The 16,642-nt window shown below is 47.1% G+C and overlaps 2 protein-coding genes across 3 annotated transcripts in view; one reads left to right on the forward strand and one right to left on the reverse strand.

Moving 5' to 3' along the window:
• ift74 (intraflagellar transport 74) overlaps positions 1–15,502 on the reverse strand; it is a 48,000-nt gene extending 32,498 nt beyond the window's left edge. Inside the window, exons 1-19 of one of the 2 annotated variants that reach the window (XM_068747894.1) lie at positions 15,391–15,502; positions 13,955–14,087; positions 13,667–13,808; positions 13,526–13,574; positions 12,532–12,630; positions 12,049–12,109; positions 11,692–11,751; positions 11,539–11,600; positions 3,638–3,776; positions 3,495–3,557; positions 3,091–3,234; positions 2,971–3,011; positions 2,759–2,838; positions 1,337–1,390; positions 839–936; positions 630–756; positions 391–554; positions 185–310; positions 52–112 (exon numbers count right to left, since the gene is read on the reverse strand). In XM_068747894.1, coding sequence (XP_068603995.1) covers positions 52–112; positions 185–310; positions 391–554; positions 630–756; positions 839–936; positions 1,337–1,390; positions 2,759–2,838; positions 2,971–3,011; positions 3,091–3,234; positions 3,495–3,557; positions 3,638–3,776; positions 11,539–11,600; positions 11,692–11,751; positions 12,049–12,109; positions 12,532–12,630; positions 13,526–13,574; positions 13,667–13,808; positions 13,955–14,068 — 1,684 coding nt within the window. In that variant the 5' untranslated portion in view covers positions 14,069–14,087; positions 15,391–15,502. Of the gene's footprint in view, positions 1–51; positions 113–184; positions 311–390; positions 555–629; positions 757–838; positions 937–1,336; positions 1,391–2,758; positions 2,839–2,970; positions 3,012–3,090; positions 3,235–3,494; positions 3,558–3,637; positions 3,777–11,538; positions 11,601–11,691; positions 11,752–12,048; positions 12,208–12,531; positions 12,631–13,525; positions 13,575–13,666; positions 13,809–13,954; positions 14,088–15,390 lie in introns of those variants that run through there. The other variant, XM_068747895.1, reaches the window with a different exon arrangement.
• LOC137904017 (leucine-rich repeat-containing protein 19-like) lies at positions 5,546–9,505 on the forward strand. Its single transcript, XM_068748186.1, has 7 exons — positions 5,546–5,704; positions 5,771–5,887; positions 5,983–6,230; positions 6,356–6,467; positions 6,666–6,726; positions 8,894–9,109; positions 9,192–9,505. The coding sequence occupies exons 1-7, from the start codon at positions 5,546–5,548 to the stop codon at positions 9,503–9,505; spliced, it is 1,227 nt and encodes a 408-aa protein (XP_068604287.1).
• Positions 15,503–16,642: the final 1,140 nt, after the last annotated feature.

The raw sequence follows: 16,642 nt of genomic DNA on the forward strand, positions 1-16,642 counted from the left end.
GGCGGGGTAGCGGGTAGTGCAGTCGGGTAAGCTGCAGCGTCTCAAGGATACATTCCTTCATCACAAAGTTGTTCTGCTCCAGGTGTTGCCACTTCCTCTCGAGGTTCGCCAGCTAAAACACAGGAACACACCTCAGACGGTCAGCTGCCTTGCTCAGAGGCACTTTAGAAGTGGAGCAGATCACCTGAGCGTGGGTCTCGTTGTCCTGCAGCCTGGCCTTCAGGGCTTCGTGTGTCCCGTTCACCTCGTCCAGCAGCTGCTTGAGGGAGCCGAGGCGCTGGGTCAGCGCGAGGCGCTCCTCCTGGAGTCTCTGCAGCAGAACAGCAGCCGTTAGCCTGAGAGTAGACCAGGAACCCCGGGGTCCGGGGGGGGTCCAGGTCTGACACGGACCCTCTTCTTCTCCTCTGCCGTGCGCTTCAGCGTTTCCAGGTCCCTGCAGACGTCTAGCTCCGCCTCCATGCCGCTGACGCGCTCCTTCAGGCCGCTCAGCTCCTCCGTGATCTTCCCCTCCAGCTGCTGCACCTTCTCCAGGTCCTGCTGCAGGCGCTGGGACTCTGGGGGGGGGGGGTCGGGTTAGCTTGCTTCTAGAGGAGTGTGTGTGTGTGTGTGTGTGCGTGCGTGCTACTCACCGGTCACCAGGCCTCTGGCGGTGCTCTCTGAATGGACCACCTCCGTCTCCTTACTCACCAGCACCTCCTGCATGCTCCTCAGCTCACTGGCTGTCACCGTAGCAACCTGCTGTAGGCGGAGCATGTTCTACACACACACACACACATCATATTCACCCTCTTCCTGTTGCCCCGCCCCCAGCCCCCCCCCCCCCCCCCCCCCCACTCACCCTGCTGCAGTGCTCCAGAAGGGAGACGATGTTCTCCTGGCTCTGTGTCGTCCTCTCCTCCTCCTGAGCCTTGCACCCGTCGAAGGAGTCGAGGAACCCTGAAGCAGAGACAGAGCGGTTATCCGTCGGTCCACAGAGACAGAGCGGTTACCCGTCGGTCCACAGAGACAGAGCGGTTACCCGTCGCTCCGGAGACAGAGCGGTTATCCGTCGGTCCACAGAGACAGAGCGGTTATCCGTCGGTCCACAGAGACAGAGCGGTTACCCGTCGGTCCACAGAGACAGAGCGGTTATCCGTCGGTCCACAGAGACAGAGCGGTTACCCGTCGGTCTGGAGACAGAGCGGTTATCCGTCGGTCCACAGAGACAGAGCGGTTACCCGTCGGTCCACAGAGACAGAGCGGTTACCCGTCGGTCCTTCTCATCTCCCTCGATTATTGAACTGAGCAGCAAACGGTGATTTCTGATCGGGTCAGATTGTATCAAACATGGTCTTACGGTCCATCTCGTCCTCCTTCTTCTTCAGGTCTTTGTATTTCTGCTGACGCTCCCCTTTTGGACACAAAACAAAGACGTTGGGTTAGCTCTGAATCTTTGATCAGGTAGAAACGTTCTCCGGTCGGTGTTTAATGACAGCGACTGGTTTATACCGATCTTACAAACAATGAGTTTAGAGCAGTGGTTCTCAAATGGTGGGGTGCGCCCCCCTATGGGTGCGCGGTGCGATGTCAGGGGGGGGCGCCTGTGAGAAAATGGTTTTTTTTGCCTTACGGCAGGGGTGTCAAACCCGTCCGGTGGAGGGCCGAGACGCTCCAGGCTTTCCTTCCAGCCGGCTACTAAAGCAGGTGATTGTAATTATCAACACCTCCGATTTGAGAGAAGGAACTCATTAGTGAGATCAGCCGCTGGAGAGATGGTTGGAAAGAAAACCTGGAGTGTCTCGGCCCTCCACTGGACAGGTTTGACACATGTGCCTTACGGTTTACGAGATTAAAGCGTAATTGCACATCCACTCCAGTAGTTGGCAGTGGCGCCCTGATTTTCAGAGTGCGCGCAGGGAGGGTTAGCAGAAGAGCAGTTTTGTAAACAAACCCTCAAGAGACAGCGCAGAGAAATATTTGACAGAGACGGAGATGATAAAACGAAGGAAGGTCGGTCGAAAGCAAAGACGAGGAACTATGACGTAGCGTCCGTAGCGCTTAGCTTCACCGTGACGACGGTGGGAGACGAGGGAAGAGCTGACTTCCTCATTTTGCTAAAAGAAAATCAGCACAATTGTTTTTTCATTTTGGTTTTGTAGGTTCAAGTTTTTTATATTTTGTGCTCCTAGTTAATGTTGCTGATCAATTTTAATTTATTATTTAATTGTATAAATTGTAGTTTAAGGATTAAAATGTCAGGCAAATTGATCCACTATTTTCTGTTGCAGACTAAAAAAAATGGTAATAAAGTTATTCTTTGTTGTAAGTTGATCTATATTTCTTTCTTTTTCATATTTCTTTGTATGTTAATAAGGATACAAGAGTGTTTTTTTTGGGGGGGGAGGGGGGGGGGGCGCAACAGAAAATAATTGAGAAGCACTGGTTTAGAGTAACACAAGAATCAGGTGGAGTCAGACAGACAGACAGACAGGCAGACAGTCAGACAGACACACAGACAGTCAGACAGACACACAGACAGACAGACAGACAGACAGACACACAGACAGGCAGACAGACAGACAGACAGACACACAGACAGGCAGACAGACAGACAGACAGACAGACACACAGACAGACAGACACACAGACAGACAGACAGACAGTCAGACAGACACACAGACAGTCAGACAGACAGACAGACAGGCAGACAGACACACAGACAGACAGACAGACACACAGACAGACAGGCAGACAGACAGGCAGACGGGGAGGCAGATACCCTGAACTTCCTCTGAATCCTGCTCCAGCTGTCGGAGCTCCTCCGTGATTTGTCCAGTCCTGTCCCTGACTTCTGTGAGCCTGGGCGCACACACACACGCACACACACACGCACACACACACACACACACACACACACACACACACCCACACACACACTATAAACACCGGGCGCTAACACCGCGGCGCCGTGGCGTGCTGCTGTCCCCCTACTGTCTGGTCATGGTGGCGATCTCCTGGTTGTCCTCCTTCACCTGGACACAAGGAGCAGCGTTCGCTGGTTAAGCCCTTCAGCAGCGCTGCAGACGCTCCCCGACTCCTCCCGGAGCAAACCTGCTGCAGCAGCTTGTCCCGCTCCTCCTGCGGGGAGCCCAGACCTTCGTGCTCCTCCTCCATGGCGTCCCGCTTGAGCTGCAGCGCCGACAGCATCTGGTGGAGCTGAACCGCCTCCTGCTTCATGGCCGAGTGGGCCAGCTCCTGCAGGAGGACGACCGGCGTCAGGACAGCAGCTACAGGTGCGGCTTGGTTGCCATAGCGACGGAGAACCCAAACAACGCCGGTCCAGGCGAGCTCACTGCTAACGAGGATGTTTCCTACTATCGCATGGGGCATTAGCGTGTGTGTGTGTGTGTGTGTGGGGGGGGGGGGCGTGTCTCTGTAGCCACGCCCCAGGCTTCCATGCAGTATTCTGGAGATGCTCCTTTTGATGTATGTATAAGTGTTTTAGGCCTCCTCACTGCTTCATGCTCCTCCTTCCTGGATACCAGGACGTCCAGCTCCTCCTGGAGAACAGCCATCTCCTACGGAAGGAGAAATGAAGGAACGTCTAGTTTAATCATGAATATATTACACTGCAGCATTCGGAGGATGACATCAGCACCTGCAGCAGCTCCTCATTGGTCGCCGCCATGTTGAAATACTTGTCTTGCTTTGCGGCTGGCATCGTCTGGACGACCTCGTCGGCGACCTGCCGCTCTCTGCCGAGCGCTTCCTCGGCCGCCCCGAGAGCCTCTTCTCTTCTGCGGCGCAGAAACCACAAGTCGTGTTTGTTTCGCTGTACTTTATTACCCTCGCCGAAGCGGAGGCGAGGGTATTGCAATTGGGTGCGTTTGTTTGTCTGTCTGTCTGTTTGTCTGTCTGTCCGAGCGCATAACTCAAAAACTCGTAACCCAATCGACATGACATTTTTACACAAGCAAGGTTCTGTCCGTGGCTCGGTCCTCCCCGAGAATGGCGTTGATCCGGATCTGGATCCAGATTCTAGAATTATTTTTACATCTGGAATTGTGCCTGTGCTGTAAAGTGTCACTTTAAGAGGGAGGGACACGAATGGCATGATGGGAAAAAGAGTCCAGAAGGAGTCTTGTAGTACGTTCCTGAGCAGCAAGCTAGAGCAGGTTTGGCCCCTCTGATCCGGAAGCCCTGTTTACTGACTCACAAGATCCAAGAGTCTTTTGGAGGCGGGGTCTGCAATCTCTGATTGTCTTTCTAGTTTATTTATTTATTTCTGGTTTATTTGAATATGGACAAATACAAAACATAGACACATGTAACACAGGTATCCGATGGTTGCATTATAGAGCTTATAGCTAAAGCTAATTCGCAGCACATGTCCATAGATGGGCTTTCAACACAGACATTCATAAAAACATGGAAAGGAAGGAAAATTTTAAAAAAAGCCGTCTATGCATGTTTTTTATCACAGAACTAACAAAATTAAGAGTAAAACAAGACAGAAATCAAAACAAAAAAGAAATGTTAGAGATAAAACTTAACAGGGTACAACAGACAAGCACACTTTAGGGACATTTAAACGTGGGTACAGTGCTGCTGCTCGCACATCTATTGTCATTCATTGTCATTTTGCATCAGTGGTGTAATTTATTTTAGATTAATTGTTAGTTTGCATCGGCGGTTTAAAATCATTTTATTTTTATTTTTCTAATGTTACTTTGCATCAATTGAGTTGTTGAATATTGGTTTCATTTTTATTTGTTTTGTTAAATTTGTATTGTTAATTGTGGATGATTTACGTACGAAGGACTTTCAACGGAAACAAGACCGCAAGGGCTTTTTAGAAATGCTCCTCTTAGGCAGGATGTTTGACTTTATTTGTACTGTAATACATGCTACTGTGTGACTGTACTTGTACTCTAGCATTCTATCTAATAAATATATTCATTCATCATTCATTCATTCAAGATTTCATTTCTTTTTTGAGAGCAAGAGTGGAAATACGTAAAGATCCCGTCACGTGATCACGCTCGAAAGCGGCGCAGGCAGCGATCCGGCTCCTAACCAAAGAAGGGAGGAAGGACGACGTCACTAGAATGATCGCGAGCCTTCAGACTTTATGACAAGAAACAAAGTTCAGTTTTGCTGCGCGGCAGCAGGAGAATGAAAGGTCGCCGGGCCGCACCTGAACCAACACCGGTGAGTGTCTTTGGTTCTTGTTGAGTAACGTGGAACAGTCGAGACGTAGCGGTGAAAGAGGCGTCCTGTACGGCGGCTAAAGGAGACTCGTCGACAGAACCGCGTTTCACTTTGTAAGAACTACAAAAATGAACACGCTTCAGTGTCAGTGCGAACGGCAACCTGGTCATGAACCATAAACCGAGATGTTTCTAGAACGCGTTTCTCACTTCCTGACCCGTAGCAGGTCGGACTTGCCGGACTCGGAATAGTTCAGATGTGTCTGCCGAGAGGAGCAAAGATAAGGTTCATGGTCTGATTCAAGAGGATCCGCGTCTCAGCTGTCCAGGACTGTCTACGAGGGTAGAAGGACACGATGGCGATAGCAGGTCCACTAACCCTGTCGCCATCGACGCCGAGCGTCAGAGCGGTCTGGAGTAACAGCAAAGTGACCAGCAGGGGGATCCACTCTTGGCAGAAGACGGAAGTGTTGCGTTGCATCGACGACGTCATCGTCGCTGTCAAAGCGCTGACGGTTATTACTCGCCGTAAATATTGACCACTCTGTCAATTAACGTACGAAGTATTTTGTTTCCTTCAGGACCGGATAATGACACGGCCGAAGCGAACGTCTCTGCTGCTGTGGGTCGCTGCGGCGGTCGCTGCGGCGGTCGTGGCGGCCGCACCGGGCGGTAACGCGTCACCGGATGACATGCTGGTACGAACGCGTCTTTGGTTTCTGATCCGGTAAAGAGACGGCTGGTTCTTTGAGCTGACCCGGCCATTTCTGTTGCGATAACCCAATTAATCCAGGTGCAGAACTTCAGCAACAAGTCTCTACAAGTCATTCCCCGCAGCGACAACTCATCTACTGTCATCAAACTGGTGATTGGGGCGAATCGGATCACTCTGAATGGAACTGATAGGCTGGCTCTGGCCAGTTACCCCGGACTGACAGAACTCCACTTGGACAGCAACCTGGTGACCGCGATACCGGCCAAGTACTTCAGTGTGGTGCCTCACCTCAGAGTACTCTCTCTGTCCAGGAACACAATCAGCAGGTATATAAGACACAACAAGTAATCGGTACTGGTAACCACAATAGGCAAGACTACTTTGGTTTAAGCCTGGCTGGTACTGAGAATGTAACGTAAGTACTGTGCTCTACTATCTGGTCTCTCGGCAGCCTGGACCCAGAGTGTTTCTCTGGCCTGGATGTCCTCACAGAGCTGGATCTGTCCCACAACCTGCTGACAGGTCTCCACACACAGCTATCCCGACAGCTAAGTACTCTGCAGGTCAGCGGCTCGCCGGGATGTTCGGAGGAAGACACGTCACGACTCATTTGCGTGTTAGAAATATGAAGTGTTTGACACGTAGGTGCCGTGTAGGAATGTGTTCGTTATTGCTAGATGAAATTAGTCCCGATTAGTGGACCATAGGATATTTTATGCCAAAGCAGACCATGAGCCTGACCCCGAATGGTCTCTGAGCAGGTCCTGAACCTGCAGGGAAACCCGTGGAACTGTTCCTGTCCACTGCTGAGCAGCGAGGCGAAAGCAGACGGTGCTACTACCGGTAAGAACTTCCTTGCTCCATGTTTTTAAACTTTGCGTTATGCTTTCAACACGTGATCCACATGAACCAGGCGAGCTGGCTTTCTCAGATTACCCACAGAGTGTATCATTTACTGCGGGAGAGTGTGTTTAACTTGAGTGAGTGTCGGCCCAGGAACATGAGTCACTGCAAAAGTCTGACAATCGCACAACCACCTCGACACAACCTGCATGTAAAAGCAGCGCGTTTAAGGGTCAGCTTATCCTCCCATGTGACAGAATATCAATTCCATTAGTTAGTGTTATTACCTGCACTCAGGAGTTATTAGTGTTATTACCTGCACTAAGGAGCTGCTAGTGTTATTACCTGCACTAAGGAGTTATTAGTGTTATTACCTGCACTCAGGAGTTATTAGTGTTATTACCTGCACTAAGGAGCTGCTAGTGTTATTACCTGCACTAAGGAGTTATTAGTGTTATTACCTGCACTCAGGAGTTATTAGTGTTATTACCTGCACTCAGGAGTTATTAGTGTTATTACCTGCACTCAGGAGTTATTAGTGTTATTACCTGCACTCAGGAGTTATTAGTGTTATTACCTGCACTCAGGAGTTATTAGTGTTATTACATGCACTAAGGAGTTATTAGTGTTATTACCTGCACTCAGGAGTTATTAGTGTTATTACCTGCACTCAGGAGTTATTAGTGTTATTACCTGCACTCAGGAGTTATTAGTGTTATTACCTGCACTCAGGAGTTATTAGTGTTATTACATGCACTAAGGAGTTATTAGTGTTATTACCTGCACTCAGGAGTTATTAGTGTTATTACATGCACTAAGGAGCTGCTAGTGTTATTACCTGCACTAAGGAGTTATTAGTGTTATTACCTGCACTAAGGAGTTATTAGTGTTATTACCTGCACTCAGGAGTTATTAGTGTTATTACCTGCACTCAGGAGTTATTAGTGTTATTACATGCACTAAGGAGCTTCTAGTGTTATTACCTGCACTAAGGAGTTATTAGTGTTATTACCTGCACTAAGGAGCTGCTAGTGTTATTACCTGCACTAAGGAGTTATTAGTGTTATTACCTGCACTAAGGAGTTATTAGTGTTATTACCTGCACTAAGGAGTTATTAGTGTTATTACCTGCACTCAGGAGTTATTGGTGTTATTACATGCACTAAGGAGCTTCTAGTGTTATTACCTGCTCTAAGGAGTTATTAGTGTTATTACCTGCTCTAAGGAGCTGCTAGTGTTATTACCTGCACTAAGGAGCTGCTAGTATTATTACCTGCTCTAAGGAGTTATTAGTGTTATTACCTGCTCTAAGGAGTTATTAGTGTTATTACCTGCACTAAGGAGTTATTAGTGTTATTACCTGCACTCAGGAGTTATTAGTGTTATTACCTGCACTCAGGAGTTATTAGTGTTATTACATGCACTAAGGAGCTTCTAGTGTTATTACCTGCACTAAGGAGTTATTAGTGTTATTACCTGCACTAAGGAGCTGCTAGTGTTATTACCTGCACTAAGGAGTTATTAGTGTTATTACCTGCACTAAGGAGTTATTAGTGTTATTACCTGCACTAAGGAGTTATTAGTGTTATTACCTGCACTCAGGAGTTATTAGTGTTATTACATGCACTAAGGAGCTTCTAGTGTTATTACCTGCTCTAAGGAGTTATTAGTGTTATTACCTGCACTAAGGAGTTATTAGTGTTATTACCTGCACTAAGGAGTTATTAGTGTTATTACCTGCACTCAGGAGTTATTAGTGTTATTACATGCACTAAGGAGCTTCTAGTGTTATTACCTGCTCTAAGGAGTTATTAGTGTTATTACCTGCTCTAAGGAGCTGCTAGTGTTATTACCTGCACTAAGGAGCTGCTAGTGTTATTACCTGCTCTAAGGAGCTGCTCGTGTTATTACCTGCTCTAAGGAGCTGCTCGTGTTATTACCTGCTCTAAGGAGCTGCTAGTGTTATTACCCGCACTAAGGAGTTATTAGTGTTATTACCTGCTCTAAGGAGCTGCTCGTGTTATTACCCGCACTAAGGAGTTATTAGTGTTATTACCTGCACTAAGGAGCTGTCAAGATTCCCATCCTGGTTACTGCAGAGAGACGCATCTGAAAAGGGCTAATGTGAATGCTCATTTAACCCTTTTACATGCCATGTCTGCCTCCACTGGGGAACCTGAAGTCACCTGTGCATCTCAGGAAGGTCAGTCTGGAAAGGATCTCATGTGGGCTACAGCTGTATGCTACACCCCAACACCACCCACCTCCACTAAAGATCAACAAAAAGCAGCACCTAAAGTTCATGTTCAGCAATCCTCTGGGCTGGAGAAAACATCAACAAGCCAGAATCACATGGGCAAAGGTAGGAGCATGCCAGGTGGGGATATCTGACCATGGCGGTCCCAACACATCGGACGCTTGACTCATCTCTTCTGATCTCTCAGACGGTCCAGATCAGACGCCTGTGCTCGGCAACTCGTGGAAGTTCACTGCGTGTGTCGTGGCTTTGACGCTGTGCACCTCCATGCTCATCGTGTGTGGCATCAGGGGGCCTTCCTGGTACAAGCGCTTCCATGACTACCGTCATCAGAAACTCCGCCAAGAAGAGGAAGAGGAGGACACTGTGTCAACGGTCTTCACACAGATAGGAGACCTGAACCAGTGGACGTTCGCCTCTGAGCAAGAACGCAGCGGGATAGAGGAAGAGGAGGAAGAGGATGGCTATTTTGAAGATTCCTACATCAAGGGGGAAGAGTGACATCAACAAAACCAGGAAGGAGCAGCTACATCTTGACGTGGCTCTCCTTATACCAGATTGCTGAAATGGTGGTTATCAAATATTTTCTTTTACATGATTCATTTAGTTCTACTTTCGTCACTTGGTTTTCTGGCAGGTCACTGGAGACAAACATGCTAAAGGTCCACTCGTCCTCGGGCAGACACAGGACACGGGCGTGGGGCTTTGCACTCCAGCACACAGAGCCGCACTAAAGCATGCCGGTCAGACTCCGACCAGGCCAAGCCTGTCCCAGCAGCACTTGTAGAGTGACCCGTGACAGCAGACATGGAGCTTGTGTAATGTCCAGAAGCTCCAAACGGAGGACAGACAGCGGTCCACCCATGCTGTTCCTCCGGCTACCGTCGGTTGACCTACGGCGCTGTTCACCTGCTGCTTGCCGGTTAGTTTGGCGTTTACTTGATGTCTGCTAAAACACAGAGCAGCTTAATACCAGGAAGCGTTTCGCTCTGTGCGTTCTGAAGACCCCATCCTGTTGGGGGCGCTGGCTGCTGTAAAATCTACAATCAACAGCACTTCAAACACGGAACGTGTTGATTTCTACAGAACGCTGGTCAAAGACACGACTCGGAACACCTCGACATACGAGTGTTCCGAGACACGAGCAGCTTCCAGATGGTGGCGCTAGCTGTCCGAGCGCTGCTAGCTAGCTTCACTGGTCCAGCCCAGGTGTTGTCCACCTTCCGCCCTCGTCTCCTGCTCGTCTCCGTGTTGGGTTTCCAGTATTGACCTGATTCTGGCTGTACCTGCGAGTATTCCTGATCAGTGATGGGTCCACAGAAAGCGAGTGGTGAGGATGGAGATGAAGAGAAGATGATGATGATGATGATGATGGAGATGAAGCATGAAATGATCCATCAACGTGACCGTGGTGTCCGTAAGTGATGGGACACGCCAGTAGGAGCGGAGAACATCAACGATACGTAAAATCCTCAACCAGAAGGATGAAGAACACGAAGCCTTCCAGAGGCAGAACTACTATGTTTAAGTTTATATACGAGTACCTGTAAGGTACAAGTACTGCATAAAGTGTCTCCGTACCCCCCTCCACCCTCCTCACCGCTGTTAGCTGCTTCCGTCTGTCTCAAAGGTAAAACTCACAATAAAAACATGTTGTATATTACAGTAATACTGCATATCATTTTGTGTGTATCTATTTCGCAATTACATTTTTTTTCATTCTTATTAACGTTGATTTGAGTGTTTTTAGACGCCAGAACAGATTGAATTGTTATTTTATATGGGGAAAATGTATTTGAGTTACGAGCTCGGTCCAGAAACGGATTCTACTCGCATGTCAAGGTTTTACTGTATTTTCTTAACCGATCAACCATTAAAGTCGCATCAAATATTTCCTCTTTTCTCAGAGAGCACAGACCTCCCCCAAGCAGCTCGTTCCCCTCCTAACTGGATCTACACAGTCACCATGGTGATCTGGTTCAGCACCAGAAGGTTCTAGATTGTTCTTGGTATCTTTATACACCAACATGAAAAGTCAAAGTGAATCAGAGTTGATGTATTTTTAACAGATTCTTGAATCCATAAATGGGTTTAATGTTAAAATGTAAAAACAAAATGTTCCTGACCTGATTCTGGATCAGATCCAGAAGACATTTTTCATGATGGTTCATCAGTTGTCGAAAAATCTCAATAATACCTCAAATCTGGATCCGATCCGGATGAAATTCGGTGGTGAGGTAGAGACCCCCCCCCACCCCCGACCGTGTCAGATTTAATAAACATCGGTCAATCATCAACCGAGCTATTGAGGGACACATTTTGAAACTCCAGTAACTGCAGTGTTACCGAAGATTTCAAAGTGATCCAGAATCCAGGATCTCTTCTGGATCAGCACCAGAATGTAATCATCTGTTCCTGGAAACATTCCCAGAAAACTTAATTAAGCTCCGCCTGTAACTTTTAGCGTTGTCTTGCTAACAGACAGAGGGCACCAAAAACACAACCTCCTTGGCGGAGATGAAGCAACCACCTACCCTCTCCTCTCTGTGAAGATGACGTCGATGCTTTCAGCCTCGCTGTCGTTCTGGGCTTTCACCTGAGGGATAAACGGGTAAACGGAGGCCGTCGCCATCGCCGGCTTGTCATGCGTCTCAGTTATTACAGTATTTCTCGCATGTTGTACTTACAGTATTGCAGTCATTGATCATGTCTTCCATCTCTGTGCTGGTGTTGAGTTTATCCACCAGCTGGAGAGCAGAAACAATGTTTTACTCAAAGATCAAACTACTAGTACTCATGGAGTACAAGTATTTTCAAGCGCCTTGCGTTGTACCAGATACTGAAAGTTTTTAAGGACACTGTTAACATTCAGATCATGTTTCGTTATTTTTTAAACGTGCAGAACAAACAACAATTTAGCCGCTACGCTAGGTGGCTATGTATGCCTGAGCTAATTCTTTAGCTTTTTCACAACGGCTCATTAGTGATGATTGAGCTCAGTACGTACTACACAGTGTAACAATACGTGTTCTTGAGCAGCTCACCATGTTGTAGTCGGCAAGCTGGCCTTGGAGATCCTTAATCTCTCCAGCCAGGCCTTCGGCTCTGAAGGGAAACGCCGACGGGCCGGAGGTTAAGCTAGGCGGCTCGTCTACCGTCGACCACGACATTTATTCACGGCGTTACAGCAGCACTGTGCTCCTCTGTGATTGGATAAGACCAGAGTGCTAACAGACATCGGGTTCTCTCTCCATGACAGGATTGTTTCAAAACATGTCACCATGGGAACTAGCAATAGAGCAGGAAGTGAGGGTCGGTGCAACTTCAACCGCAGCTTCATTTGCAGTGTAGCTAGCAACAGCAATCAGAAGTCCGAGTTAGCGTCGAGAGTTTCCTGCTCTTCTGACGCAGCAGATCTAAAATAGGACTGCAGAGTAGGTCGTGCCCAAAGATGCATGGCAACAACATGACACCCGATTGGACGCGGCCTCTCTGTGTAAGCCGGTCTCGAATGAAACACGACTCACCTCTTCTCATAGGAGAGATAAACAGAGTTCTCCTGGTTGTAGTTCTCGATCTCTTTGTGTAGTTTGGAGGTCTCCGTAGTTAACTCACTCATCTTACTCCTAACAGCACAAAAGCAAAATGTCCACACTGAAATGGGAATATTGCAACAGCAGGTACATTTCAGGTGCACTGTGAAGTAATACCCGAACATGTACAGTAGTCCCTCATTTTCCGCGTTCCAAAAACAACCCGCAATAAGTGAAATCCGCAATGTAGTAATCTTTATTTTTTTTTAGTTATTATACGTGTACATAAATGTTTTAAGGCTGTAAAACCCCTCACCACACACTTTATACACTTTAACAGTCATTAATCTAAATAGATTGTTTCAGTATTATAGAATGAAACCAAAAATCAAAACCTTTTCAGAACTCAACATTTGTTTGAGAAATATAAATATATAGTACGTACAGTAAACGTTTTCCTGTTAATAATGTTAAGGCGTGCAGGTCGAGGAAAGAGCCGCTTGGAGTGCAGAAGAACAAATATTCTACTCGTGCTGTCTTTAGCCTCTCATGCTGCTTTATTGGATAGCTTAGCACAGCGGGACGGCAGCAGCTACATGTATCAACAGGAAGAAACAAAACCCAAAAGGGACGTGACGTTTATGCTCCTACAAAATAAAAGCCTCTTTTTAGACAGAGAATAAGAGCGCTATAAAACAAACGCTTCACAAATAAACATGATAGCTTTTAGAAATAACGAATTTAATTTTAATGATCAACCTACGAGGTTGAACACATAAGAAGTTATTAATAGCAACTCGCGCGTATTTCACAGTTCCTCCGACCGCGCCTTCGTCCTTGCGCCGCTTCAAGGCGCGTTCAAGTGCAAAAAATAAAATCTGAAAAATTGCATTAAAACTCCGCGAAGCAGCGAAGTCACGGAAAATGAACCGCATTATATCGAGGGACTACTGTATTACAAAAACGATTGCCTTACGGCCGGAGTTACCTCAGAAGGCCCAAGTAGTAAGACTTATCCAGGATCTGTCTCTGAGGTCCTTCAGGTGTCGGAACGAGGGAAGGACACACAGACGAGATCAGAGATCAGAAATGATGGGATGGATCTCGTGTTTAGAGTCGTCCAACTGACCTCGCATGCCCGTCCTCATCCCACTGAGCCCCTGCTGGGTTATCGGCCTGTCGGTCACTCTGATTGGTGCCGACAGCACGCCTGGCGTGGGAATGGGGACTCCGCCCCTCGTGCCGGGATGACCACCTGTACCCGGAACCGTCTGGGTCGAGAAGAGAAGGTTTCAGGATTCACCTGGTACATTTCTATAAAATCTAAAGCCAGCCTCCTTCCTAGAGGCTGGGTTGGTAATCCGAGTCCCCAACATGCGCGGAGGCGGAACTACAAAGCTCAAAATGGTTGACTTACGCCTGTTGCAACCCGAATGGCCGTCGGAGGAGGTCTGACAGCCGTTGGGGGTCTTCCGGCTCCGCTGCGGCTCACTGGGCGACCCGTGGCGGAGGGGGGCCGTTGACTCGCCATGATTTAAAAAGCAACAACACTGGACGCAAAATAAAAAACTCCTTAAGGTCAAAGTTTATATATATATACACAGAGTATCAGAGTATTCCATCCACAGCTGACCTGGGATAAATGAACATGCAGATCAGATCGGTGGGGGGGCGGGTTCACAACGACCGCCGGCAGCGCCGTCAACCCCCGGGGGGCGCTGCTGCACACTGGATTACTGAGGGTCGAAGACAGAGACGAGGAAGAGGAGGAAGACGAGTGCATCAGCAGCGAGAGGAGAGGGAAAGGAAGAGTTCAGGACTGAGAGCTTCTTGAGAAAGGAAGCAAGGCCAGAAGCTGAGGAGCAGGATTCAAGTTGTTTATAACGGAGGAGAGGAAGGAGGGATGGAGGAGGAGGAAGAGTTGGTGCAGAATGTTCTAGAGGAGAACCGAGTGTCCAGGTTGGACAGGATTAGAAATGAGACAATAAGAGGGACAGTGAAGGTTAGACGTTTTGGAGACAAGGTCAGAGAGACCAGACTTTGATGGTTTGGACATGTCCAGAGGAGAGACAGGGACTATATCGGTAGAAGGATGCTGAGGATGGAGCTGCCAGGGAACAGGACTAGAGGACGACCCAGGAGAAGAGACATGGACGTAGTGAGGGAGGACATGAGGGTGGCTGGTGTTGGGGAGGACAATGCAAAGGACAGGGTGAAGTGGAGAATGTAGATTTGCTGTGGCGACCCCTCCTGGGACAAGCAGAAAGTACAGCAGTAGTAGAGGAAAGACAGATCCCCCCCCCCCCCCCCCCCCCCTCACACTGAATGATCTTTGATTGAACTCCATTTATAATGAAAGGGTTAATGATACATTTACACTGATATCGATATGTTCGCTGTTTCAATAAATGAGAATAAATGAGAGCTTTACGTCTCACACGTCACTTCCTGTTTGTGGACCTTAAACGCGATTAGATGCAGGATTTATTGAACCTTATCAATGAGCTACCGATTCTGATCATTGACCGACAACTTCAAAGGACGGGAGCATTAAAAGGCAAAATTAGGTAAAATAAAAAAATATTGTAACATGAATTTGAAATATTAAGAAAACGTGGAGTCGAGCTAATACTAGCATCGCTAAGAACGACAACATTCAAGCTAGCAAGTAAAACTAGCTAGCTAAACTAATGCTAGCTAAACTAATAGCTAATGCATGCAGCGGCCACAGATGACGCAGCACTGGTCGAACGGCAATCACTCAATAGATTAAGATCGATCACCAATACCACAACACCTAGCATCAGCTCGTTGCTGTGGGATAGCAGGAATGACCTCGGAAGCGTTCCGTACCTCGAATGAACTCTTTCCGTCGCGTGTTTATGAACTCGTCTCGCTGAGAATAATGTCCCAGTTTAAAGCATTTCATGTAAGAAACTGCAGCGCGAGCTCGTGTTGACGTTGCCCCAGTAACCTTCTTCTTCTTCGCTTGACGTTCGGCAGAGCCGCGTCTGAACTCGACGATGCTGCCCCCTACCGGCGCCTGAACTAGATGATGCTGCCCCCTACCGGCGCCTGAACTAGATGGGTCATTCCTGGCTCCTGGTGACTTTTCAGTGTGCTAACCTGTGTGTTTTTAAATGACATATTGAACCTTTAGGTACTTGTATTGGCAGAGCTCAAGCACTTAATAATAATAATCATAATAATTAGTATGGGTGGTCTATGAGAAATGAACTGTGAGAGTTAGTATACCTAACAGGGTGGAATGTTTCTATCTAAATTAGCCATTGCTCTATGAAAGAGCAAACTTATCTATCTGTCTCTCCAGACTTCAACAGTACTTTAGTCTATAGATCAAACATGTTTTGGCTTTTTAAATGTGGTTTACTTTCTTCATAATTTAGACTAAATTATGGAAATTTAAGAGGACATACAGATTAACAACATAAAACTGACCATAAAAAAGGCAACAGATTGTTGATGCTCTCCTCACTTTGCTCCTTGTATTTCCCTCCTAAAGAGAGATCCACTTCCTGAATGTTACTTCATGGGAATTTTAGTTTTCTTTCGTTCAGAAGGCTAAAAACCACAAACTAACAGGGTGGAACACAATTTCGGGGACACTCAATAAATTCAATAAAAATAATAAATAACATTAATATATCCATTTATATATATTTATAATTAAAGAGCTTTTAACTTGAACTACACAATAATAAAGACATATTTGTACTTATTTATAACTATATTGCAAATGTTTCTCATTGAAACTGTAAATTTGCTTTGGGGCATCATAAAACGGCATGTGTGTGCCTAAAAAGGTCATTAAAATAAAAATTTAAAAATGTATTACATGCATTATTTTGTGTTAAAGTTATAAAGAAGACCTCAATCTATAATAAAAGACTTTCATTATAAACATGTGATTTATTTTAAGTAAGATATTATGTTATTTCCTGGGGAGGGAAAAGTCACTACCCAGGAATGACCCATATGATGCTGCCCCCTACCGGCGCCTGAACTTGATGACGCTGCCCCCTACCGGCGCCTGAACTCGATGACGCTGCCCCCTACCGGCGCCTGAACTCAATGATGCTGCCCC

This window comes from Brachionichthys hirsutus, chromosome 14, assembly GCF_040956055.1.
Source record: "Brachionichthys hirsutus isolate HB-005 chromosome 14, CSIRO-AGI_Bhir_v1, whole genome shotgun sequence".
Classification (NCBI taxonomy): Eukaryota; Metazoa; Chordata; class Actinopteri; order Lophiiformes; family Brachionichthyidae; genus Brachionichthys; species Brachionichthys hirsutus.